Raw genomic sequence first — 11,790 nt, 5'->3', positions numbered from 1 at the left:
AAGTGCTGCTGTCAGAAAAAAAAACACTTAGAATTGCTTCCTGAAGATTTTCCATAAAACACTTTTAGTGCTTTTATAATACATAAGCTCTTTTTTCTGTCAAATGCTTTTGAACTCCCTTCAGTCTCTAAAAGCACTACTAAACGTGCCCTAAAATTTAGCTGAAAAACGAGTAACGTTGGAGATGCTTGTCCAATCTAGATAAACCGTTTACTTTCCACCCTTTTATGGCATGTTCACGTACTTGGAATGAGTATTGGAATCATTTTAATTACTGATTTAGTTTGCTAGAAACATGCAACTATTTGATTTGATAAACGGAATCTGATAACACTAGTTTTGGACTCTTGCATTAAGCGCTGGTTTACCAATAGAGGACTTGTATGACCGTATAAATGGAGATTAACAAGAGATTTTCTCCGCCTAAGGAAGTTATGGCAGATGCCTCTGGTTGGTTCTGAATTACAAATATGCTGCTTTTTGTTCGTTGGTCCTTGCTTGGGCAGGAGTGAGTGGATTATAATTCTGAGGCTGGTCGTCCACTCTTCTGTTTCGTGTTGGATGCATTGCAGAGTGTGGATATGATTCATTTTTGCTACTTGTGCTTCCTGGCTGGAGTCTACAAGCCTTTTCAAAGTGCAAAGAACCATTGACTTAACACTTGAGGGTGAGTGTGGTCGCTGCTGAGTACTATGCTACAAGCCTTGTCATTACCTGGCTAAACTCGGCTGAATCCATAGCATTTCCTTAATCCTTGTATTCTCATGACTCTCCTCACCTCTTCCACCCCAAGCCAGTTGCCGGTTTCAGCATGAACCATGCTCAGTAAGGTATAGTTGGCAGCATTCTCAGGCTCCGTTGTAACAAGCTGATGTGCGAAAGATTCTGCTTTCTCTAATCTTCCATGAACCTTGCAAGCTGTAACCAACGAACTCCAGATTTTAGTACTTGGTTTCATGGGCATTGATCTAACAAGCTCATAAGCATCTTCAAGCTTCCCTAATCTTCCAAGAAGATTAATATAGCAAGCATAATGCTCCACGCTTAATTGTATTTTATTGCTTTCTATCATACGCTTAAAGATCTTATTTCCCTCTTCCTCGAGGCCAGCATGGTTGCAAGCAGATAAAACAGAGAGGAAAGTGACTGCATCAGGCTCTATCCCTCTCTCTTGCATCTCATCAAGGAGTTGCAAAGCTTTCTTACAGTGACCATGAAGGCCATAACTGCCAATCATTGTGCTCCACGAAACAGAATCTTTCCTTGGCATCTCCTCGAAAATTTGACGTGCATCCTTGATACAACCACACTTTGCATACATATTGATAAGTGCATTGCCAATGAAAATGTCAAAACTTAACCCAGATTTCAAGACATAGCTGTGGACTCCACATCCAAGGTTTAGTGAAGATAGAGAGGTGCAGGCAGAAATGATTGCCAACAGAGTTACAGAGTTTGGTTCAATTCCTTCAACTCGCATCTGGCTAAAGAGTTTCAGAGCTTTTGCGTTATTGCCGCATTGAGAATAGCTCCCAATAATCAGACTCCACACCACAACGTCTTTAACAGGTACCCTTTCGAAAATTAGCTTGGCAGGACGCAAAGCTTTCCCGTGTTTGCAATACATGTGTATGAGAGCTGCTGAGCAATGATGGTCTGAATCAAATCCATTACGAAAAGTATATGCATGAATCGCTTTCCCATGTTCTATAAGTCCCAATTCGGCACAAGCCGGTAAAATGGCAAGCACCGTCACTCTGTTTGGTTTCAATCCTTCAACCTGCATTGCCTGGAAGCATTCCATTGCCATGTCATAACTGTGATTAGCGATGCATCCCGAAATCAAGACAGTCCAAGAAACTTCATTTTTAACTCCCATTTGATTAAAAACATGTAAAGCCATCAACGAGTCATGACACCTCATATACAAATCAACCAGAGCCGTTGACAAGAACACCGACTCCTTAATCCTTCCATCAACAATGACGAGTCCGTGAATCTCTCTGCCCAGTCTCAACTCTCTTGTCCTTGCGCAAACTGATAGGATGCTGGCAATCAACTCCGCTTTCGGCATAAAACCATGAAGATACATTTGCTTAAGCACTTTAAGCCCCTCTTCGAGATGCCCATTTTGTACATAACAATTCATCAAGGAATTCCACGTGATGGTGTCTCTTTCAGGCATTTCATCAAACACCTGACGTGCTGCTTCAACAATTGTAAATTTCGCATACATAGAAATGAGAGAATTGGATACAACTGGGTCTGAGTCACAGCCTGACTTGAGAGACAAGCAGTGAAGTTGAAGCCCAAAGTGATGGGACATTGCGTAGGAGCATGCTTTGATGATGGAAGGGAGAATAAAGGAGTTTGCATGGAGGCCAAAGGGATGGAGCTCTTTTTTGTATAATCGAAGGATTTGGTCATATAATCCTTTGACAACCAAGTCTTTGATTTTAAAATTAAGGGCTGAAATTGTAAGTGCGGGGCTTAGACTTGAGGTGAACCGCCTGATCACATGATAATGCATGATAGTCTTTGATTTTCTAGACATATTATTGACTGCTATGGTAACCATTAGGTTTCTGCATTAATAGTCAGCGGGGCATATAAACACTATATGCTAAGATGCAATGAGTTTAACAACATGGTTGCTTGCTTTAGGTGGTGACGGAAATGATTATTTAGGCTTATGAATTGTTTTAGGTTTTGTTGTCTTTTTTAGCTAGGGGTTTTGATTGTCCTCTAATGAAGTTTTCTATTTTGATAATATAAAAAATAATGCAATTAAAATGGATTTTTAATTTTTATCTAATGAAATATTTTGCAATTAATTCTATTTTTTTATATAAACTTTATTGAGAAAGGGGAAAAACCAAACTTATAATCCGAGTACATGAATAAAAACTCGAGCTATAAGCTTCTTGCGTGCACAACTGAAGACATGAATATTGGCATTACATTTCGAAGCCTTTTATTAATTAAAAAGCCCAGCTTGGAAGAATGCACCGAAATCCAGAAGGGGAAGTAGGCTGCTCCCGGGCCGGGCAACATGATTTTGATAAAATTGATGTGGATGGTGGGGATGATGGCCACACCTCAGCTCTTCTCCCAGTCTTCCTCACTGCTTTTACAATCATTTTGCGATCCATAAATCCCAATACCGTGATCTTGTTGGATGTCACATCTATTTCAACGCATCTTACTCCTGTGAAATTCATATAATTCAAATTAACCATGCATACATAATACATTATACATATGTTATGTATATATCATCAATGTCATGCATGTGTACCTTTGATTCTGCACAAGGCTTTGCGAACTGCCTTCTCACAGACCCTGCAGTGTAGACGAACCTTTAACTCTACAACCTGAGTGTGTCAACTGGGATCAATATCAACAGTACCATACCATACATTACATAGAAATAAACACAAACTAAATTCAAGTGACTGAATGGACAGAGAGGCATATACAAACCTCCATAAATTATGAACACCACAGCAAAGAGAGCAAAAACAGATCAATATCAAGTAACCAACTGTATGCCCGCCCGCGCTTTTGAGTTCGATGGATGATGAGTTGCTACTAAACAAATAGCTAGCAGAGAAGGGTGAGCTAAATGATTGCTAAATTTCATAATGATTACTAATTATAACAATCATGTACAGTAGCATGTGCGTGTGGGTGTGGGTGTGGCCATTCTTCCCAGAAAAAGAAAAACCAAAAAAACAAAAAGTACTCGTATTTTTTCTCCAGAAGAAATTATTCAATGTCGATTGCATCATTACCTGGATATTGTGTGTAAGCGTCTATTATAAGCTTTCATAATCACATCGTGTTGTGATCATTTTGTGTGTTGTCTTGTTATAAAATTTTAGGTAAATTATTATGTTTATGTTGTCAAATATGAATCAGTATAGTGTTCTCTTGCTGAACAAATATTTATGTCAAGAAAGCAAGACCGCACAAATGAATGATTACCATAGTCATATTTTGGTTCTTCAATTTCCAAACTTCACTTTCGCTAGCAATCGAAGTCTTGTCGTCTTTTATGTTATTTTCTTCATTAAGTTTAGGGGTTAATGAGTATTTTTATGTTGGTTTTAGTTCCCATCATTCTAAAACTAGGGCTGGCATTTTAGACTGACCAAGCCAAATCGAACCAAACCGATTTAGCCGGTTCAACTCTTTTCCCATTTTCTTGACACCGATGTCCGAATCAAACTGAACCGTCAGATTACGGTTTGGGAACCACTTATGTATGCTTAAATCGTCGGTTTTCGATAAACTGACCGAAACCTAAAATATGCATTAATGCTGGAGTTGGGGAGAGTCGAACCATTGACCTCTAAGGCTAAAGAGGGGTGTATCCAATTCAAACTTTTAACTTTTATAGAGTTTAAAAGTCTAGAGGTATTCAATTTAGATTTTTAAAAAGCTTATAAAAGTCTAGTGGTATTTAATTGTGACTTTTAAAAAGTAGTTAAAAGTATTTAAAAGTTTTGTGGTATCCAGTTGTGACTTTTAAAAGTCTTTAAAAGGGTTTAGGGTTTAGTTACTTTTTTTTAATAAATAGTACAGCCGCGCAGCTATACTAGGGTCTTGTTTTTCTTTATTTTTTCTAATAAATAGTATGGCTGCACAACTATACTTTTTAAATATAATATATTTAAAGAGTACAGCTGCGTGGCTATACTGCAGTGTTTTTTTTTTTTTTTTTTTTAAATAATAGTATAGCCGCGCGGCTATACTGCGGGTCTTTTCTTGTTAATATATTTAATCGGGTCCTTTTTTCTTAATTTTTTTCTTAATAGATAGTATAGCCGCTCGGCTATATTCTTTAAATATATACTTAGAGCCTTTTTTTAAATAATTTTTTTCCCTTATTTTCGTTTGTCAATAAGAGTAGTTTAGATAATTATCCATTACTATTAGGCCATTATCCGAGTATCTATTATCCCCTTTTGATTTTTTAATTTTTCAGAGTTATTACCTATATGGAGAATTTAGCATTTTTCCATTATCTTATACACGTACGTATGTATTTTTCAATAATACTTCCATTTTTGGTACACGTCTTAAAGACTCGGTAAAATATACGTTTATTAAAAAAAAAAAAAGCAAACATACAATACACATATTGTACACATACGTATGTATTGTTCGTGCTTAATACAAGTATTTTTTTACAAAATTTTCAATAATACACAAAATTCAGGTATTATATACATAATTTTCACATATTATTGAATAAAAATAATATATATTTAAATAATTAAATAAAATATATTAAAATATTATGTATTGTCCAAACTTTTCAGATGTAACTTGCCAAAATTTTGCCGAATAAAATATGTATGTATTTTATTCATATTTTTCCTGTTCCATATTTTACCAACTATGAAATAATTTGAGAGTCTAAGATTATTTCTTACTTGTCGTAAGAAAAATGAAAGATGTTGATTTTTGCATTCTCTTTGCGAACTAGAACAACAATTTCATACAAAGTTTTATGGGTATATGGTAGTAAGAGAGGTGGTAGTATTTTTCGTGTAAAGTGTTGTTTGAAAAGTGAAGCCATTAACAAGACCACTCAACTCAGCATGCAATTATCTACGACAAATAATGTGTGTAGTAACATAATTTAGTAGCACTAGAGAGAACGAGGTAGCATTATTGCCAGAGGAACTGTCAAGGGCTGATCAGGTTGAGGAATGATGCTTTTCATCCTATTAGTTCTTACTGTTGAATTTTTTTAAATTTTTTTGTTAATAAAAAATATAGCCGTGCGGAGTATAACCATGTGGCTATACTCTTTTAAAATTTTTTAAATAAAAATAAAAAAATCAGTCGTCTAGGCGATATACTGCGGTGTGTTTTTAAATTTTTTTTAAAAAATTAAAAGTATAGCCTCGTGGCCATACTAGTTTTTTTTTTTTTTTTTTAAAAAAAGGTGCCCACAAGCTGGCAGGTCTTTTTTTTAAGGATTATTTATTGTAGTGCCTCTTGAAATTTCGGTCAAATCTCACTTTATCCCCCCAAAGTTAAAGTGACTCACTTAACCCCCTTGATCGTGACTTCATGTTTCAATTTACCCTTTACCGTTATCTCCATTACTAACTCTGTCAGTTTTGATGACATGTCATGGGTATTTTAGTCTTTTTATAAGAAGTGATAATGTGTCATGTGAATGACCCCCTTTTTTGTTTGAATTGAATGAAATATATAATAAAATAATGTAATTACTTATTTAATTAAAAATCTATATAAAAATCTATCTTCTTTATGCTTTAAAATAAAATAAAAAAATAAAAAAAACTTACCCATATCGACCTCTCCCCAAAAATCAATCCCTATCTCTAAAGAATGGCCTCATCCTTCATATTTTCTTCTCTCTCTACAACCAACAATCGCACCATCATTCATAACCACGCAAACCCTCCACCAGCCATACGCACCCCCACCCCTCACCAACCATACCGTCAGAGGACCTGTAGTACACGATCGAGCCCGAGACATTAACGGCCAGCGCTGTCACCCCGATGTCCTGTCCGCCGCCCCAATGTACACCAACCCCTCGACGTTGGCTATGGTGGAGTTGTCGTCGTGGGAATGAATGGACGAAACGGGGTCAAAGTTTTTGATCCATAGGGGTTTCTGTCTTTTGTTTTGAACTATTGTTTGAAAAGCTAGTGATTTAGAGTCTGTCCATTTCAATTGGAGTAAAAATGTTTCAATTTAGGTCTATAATGAGGGAATTTTGGGTTTGAATGTGGGGATTGAAGGATGGGATTTGGGGATGATTTGATTATAGAGAATTGTTGGAGAGCCTGCCCTGAGTTTGTTTTTGGGGAGAGAAAGAGAGATTGAGACAAATCTTCTTCTTCTTTGGTCCAAGCTACTTAGTTGGTGTGCGCCTTTTCCCAGCAAGAGATTGAGACAGATCATCTTCTTCTTTGGTCCAAGCTATATGTAAATCTAATATATTATTTAATTATTAATTTACTTTATTTCTTTTTTAGTTTTAAATAAAGAGTTAAAAAATTTAAAAACAAAGAGTTAACTATGGTTACTTAAAAGTTTTAAATACTTTAAGAATGATGGTGAGTGTACATATTGGGTTTAAGTGGTGAGCAAAAATGCTCCCTTGATCCTGAGCTCCGAAATTATGTTAAAAGTCTTGTTTGACTCTCAACTGCTCCCATGTGGACATCACATGCTCTTTTTTTTATTTTTTATTTTTTATACAGAAAATCCTAACATAATAGACGATATGACTTCTTTTACTAACCACCTTAATCATTTTGAAAATTGAAGTACCAAAATGAGAATTGTGCCAAAGTTCAAGGACTATTGCACCTATAATTTACACTCCAAAACTTTAAATAGTGGGTTAGACCGAGCCAACTGTCCTGATCGTATGGGTGGATCTAGTTTGCAAAATGTGACCCATGGTACAAACTCACATGGCCGGTCTTGAGATTTTGAGGAACCTGTGCGAAACTTAAACTGGAACCCTCACGTAATCTAATATAAAAATACTAAATAAACAAAATTCGCCATGACTTGATGTCATAAAATAATTTTTTATAACTAAAATTCATCATCAATTAGCATGTAATAACAATCACAAAATTAAATTCATAACTTTTTTTAATGTTTTCATTTGATAAAGTTAATAATTAGTACGTTGGGTAAAAAAAATAAGGGTCCGTTCGGTAATTTTTTTCACAGCCCCATTTTTGTTTTCCGATTTCAACAGAACACCCATTCGGTGCGGTGTTTTCCCAAAATACAAAATCTGTGTTATGAAAACAAATCCAACCTCATGTACAAAAATTGAAAACAAAAAAAAGTCGTTTTCAGTGTTTTCTGAAGACACGGGACACGGGAATGCATCCCTTCAATTATTCCAGCTCTCTCTCTCTCTCTCTCTCTTGACAACTGAGAAAACCCCATCAATGTCGTAAAGCAAAGATAGATGCGTCTCCTGCAAGTTAGAGAAGAGATGACTAAAACACAAGGCCAAGGATACATACTAAGCAGTTAGTGTCATGTCGTATTGATATTGTGTAGATAGATATTATTATAAAATAATAACAACAGATGCTATCGATACATTATTGACAATATCGATAGAGATGGACGTCCTTACAGAAAGTTTTTGACCAACTGAGACTCAAGTGTTGGTGATGGAGCTAGACAAAACCATTCCCAGACGTACAACTTTAATTGGTGCTATGAACCAGCTGCTCATACGCCCTCATGCACAAAGAGCCTACTTTCTGTTGCCAATCTTTACAATTTGCAATACCCTTAACGTAACTTGGGTGATTATTATATTGTTTTTCTACACTGTTATATATCCCTTCAGCTAATTCCACACCCCATGCATCCTTGAGATCCTGCACTTCCCATTTAATTAATTTGCATTGGTGGGTTTGTTATTAGATACTGATTTTCAGTGGCGACAGCAAATACATACATGTTACATTCTCTAGCGGCTTATATAACATAGCTATTTTCTTGAATATCATTGCAGAAAAGTAGTAAAAAGAATAAGAAAGTTCCAATGGCAAGAGAGCAGGAGCAATTTTCAGCAGAGATCCAAGACCGGGGCTCTGAGAATATGGGTCCTAATGGTGGATCTTTCTTTGTGTCTGTAAAGGTACGGCAACGCTTGCCGGATTTTCTTGGTTCAGTTAATCTGAAATATGTGGAGCTTGGTTACAGTTATCTCATCAGCCATAGGCTCTACTTCTTGATTGTACCGGTTCTCATAGTGCTCTGCAGTGCTGAAATAGGAAAGCTGAAAGATCTCTTTCCAAATCCGAAATGCGAACTTACGGATGCTCTCTTTATGTTGGTATTATTGGGATTCATTCTATATATTTTTCTTGACTTGGCACCTCGCTCTACTTATTTAGTTGATTTTGCTTGTTATCGTCCACCAGATGAACTAAAGGTAATTCAATTTACATATATGCTATTACTATACTAGCTATATAGCTAAACTAGTACATAATTTCTATATTTTGATCTTCAATACTAATAACTAATCTTGAAGTTTTTTCTGGTTTTTCATTTAATTTTCTGTATGTACGGGGCACCAAATTAAAGATCTCAAAGGAGGAATTCATTGAATTAGCAAGAAATTCAGGCAACTTCAATGATGCTGCCATAGATTTTCAAAAACGAGTTCTCAAGAGTTCTGGCATAGGCCAAGAGACGTACATGCCCCGAGTAGTGTTTCACCCTGATTACAAAATAAGTCTAAAAGATGGAAGAGAAGAGGCAGCTATGGTGATGTTTGGGGCCATAAATGACCTTTTCAGAGCCACCAAAATCCGGCCAAAGGACATTGGAATCCTAGTAGTGAACTGTGGAGTTCTGAATACCACTCCATCTCTGTCATCAATGGTAATAAACCATTTTAAGCTGAGGCCTAACATTCAGAGCTTCAACCTCGGTGGAATGGGTTGTGCTGCAGGAATCATAGCCATTGATCTGGCAAAAGACCTCTTGAATGCTTATCCTGGCACATATGCACTGGTAGTTAGCACAGAGGCCGTGTGCTACACATGGTACAAAGGCAACGACTTGGACATGCTGCTTTCTAATTGCTTCTTTCGGATGGGGGCTGCAGCCATGTTGCTCTCTAGCTCCCGTCTCGACAGATGGCGTGCCAAGTATGAACTCAAGCAGGTACATACCTACTACTTGCATGTAATTTTCTCTCGTTAAACTAATAATCTTATTTAATGTGGCGAATATATATAATGCAGCTGGTTCGAACTCACAAAGGCATGGATGAGAGAAGCTTCGAAAGCATACATTTAAAGGAAGATGCAAAAGGGACACAAGGCGTGTCAGTGAGCAAAGATGTGGTTGAGGTTGGTGGGCATGCACTCAAGGCCAACATCACCACCCTTGGCCCCCTAGTTCTCCCCGTCTCCGAACAATTCCATTTCCTCACCAATTTGCTCTTCAGGAAGAAGAAAACTAATTACAAGCCATACATCCCTGACTACAAGCTCGCCTTCAAGCATGTGTGTATATTAGCAGCAAGCAACAAGGTGCTCGATGAAATACAGAAGAATCTGGAGCTTACAGAGGAGTACATGGAGGCATCCAGGAAAACCTTGGAGCGATTTGGAAACACTTCTAGTAGTAGCGTTTGGTATGAACTCGCTTATTTAGAGGCAACTTCCAAGATCAAAAGGGGTGATCGGGTTTGGCAACTCGCTTTCGGCTCAGGGTTCAAGTGTAACAGCGTCGTTTGGAAAGCTCTTAACAATGTTGGGAGGCCTAAGCAGAATCCATGGCTTGATGAGGACAAAGATGAGTGTTTGTAGTTGTTTGCAGAAGCAGACTTGATAACTTGCAATTGTTTATTAGCTCAAGTTTTCACACTCATCGTCCCATCATCTAAACAAAGTCTGAGGCTTATATATAAGGCTTTGGTATTTGGTAATACAATATCCCTCGTACCCTCAACTCAATCCTTCATCAGAATTTATTTTTTTAAACCCATCCTACCCCATCATCTTCTTAATCATTCAAAGCGAATGCATCCTTGCACTATTTAGATTATTTGTAGTTTAGGTAGATTTTTATTTTTATTTTTTATTCAACAACATGTTCTATGATATTTAAACTTAGGATCTCCTTCAATAAAGTGGGGACTGAGTGTCACTAAACCAAATAATAATTTATCTAACTATTTATTAATAGGGAAGTGACGATTCAAACTTAGGACTATTTCAATAATATTATGTCATTAGACTAAGAATTAGTTGATGTCATCATGAGTTTGTTTGTTTCGACTCAAAAAGTTTTTTGTTCATTATATGCATACTAGAACAAGCCCAAAGATTTAAATGTGGAAAATCTTATGAAATATGTGTATATGTTGTAAAAGTCTTTGTGTGGAGCCCACTAACTATTCATTTAGAGACTTTGGTAGTAACTGTTCATTCACGGGCATCCATAATTTAGCCTATAAATACCTTTGCTGAGTGACCAAAGGGAGAACGAAGAAAGAGAAGGGGAAACGGAAGAGAGAGAAGAGGAAAAGGAAAGGAAGAAAGAGAAGAGGAAAAGGAAAGAAAAAAAGAGAAGAGGAGAAAAGAGAAGAGGAGAAAAGAAAGAGAGAAAAAGAAGAGGAAAGAGAGGAGGAAAGAGAGAAGAGAAAGAGAGAGAAAATTCAGTGAGCTTCACATATTGTAAACTCTAAAGTTGTAGCCCTATTATTTCATATAGTGAAAAAGTTACTGCTGCTGCTCTCCGAGGACGTAGGCATAGCCGAACCTCGTTAAATGCTGTGTCTCATCTACTTTACGTGCAGCTCAATATTCGTACATATTCCAAGTCATTTTATAACACGTTATCAGCACGATAGTCTCTCCTTTTATTTCTGAAATTTTTCAACTCAACACTATGTGGTTATTTCTCTGTCTCCTCTCTGTCATATGTCTACTCTCACTTTACTACTACAACGACATGCAAACTTTCTTTTTTGTGTTCTCACAATTTCTATGTTGTTTAATCCATGCTTGTTTAATTTACTTCTTTGTAACGTAATTTGTAATTGCTATGTTGTTTAATCCGTCCTGTTATTTTATGGTGGTGTAATTTTTTACCCATCGCGTTGTAACACAAATTATTGTAATAAAATTGTGGTGTTGATATGAACCCACAAATAATTGTCTTTACTTTATTCATTCCGCAATTATTTTATTTACTGTATGGTGTAGGTTTATTACCCATACAAGCACATTTACT

General features: G+C 36.6%; 2 protein-coding genes across 2 annotated transcripts; one reads left to right on the top strand and one right to left on the bottom strand.

Moving 5' to 3' along the window:
* Positions 1 to 283: 283 nt before the first annotated feature.
* LOC117615058 (pentatricopeptide repeat-containing protein At4g31070, mitochondrial) lies at positions 284 to 2,672 on the bottom strand. The gene has a single exon (XM_034344052.1). The coding sequence runs from the start codon at positions 2,576 to 2,578 to the stop codon at positions 719 to 721; it is 1,860 nt and encodes a 619-aa protein (XP_034199943.1). The 5' UTR covers positions 2,579 to 2,672; the 3' UTR covers positions 284 to 718.
* Positions 2,673 to 8,578: 5,906 nt separating this feature from the next.
* Positions 8,579 to 10,361, top strand: LOC117638620 (3-ketoacyl-CoA synthase 15-like). Its single transcript, XM_034373719.1, has 3 exons — positions 8,579 to 8,971; positions 9,127 to 9,711; positions 9,792 to 10,361. Exons 1-3 carry the CDS (start codon positions 8,579 to 8,581, stop codon positions 10,359 to 10,361), a joined length of 1,548 nt encoding a protein of 515 aa, XP_034229610.1.
* Positions 10,362 to 11,790: the final 1,429 nt, after the last annotated feature.

This window comes from Prunus dulcis, chromosome 1 (genome assembly GCF_902201215.1).
Source record: "Prunus dulcis chromosome 1, ALMONDv2, whole genome shotgun sequence".
Classification (NCBI taxonomy): Eukaryota; Viridiplantae; Streptophyta; class Magnoliopsida; order Rosales; family Rosaceae; genus Prunus; species Prunus dulcis.
This window is presented reverse-complemented; position numbering and strand designations above follow the sequence as displayed.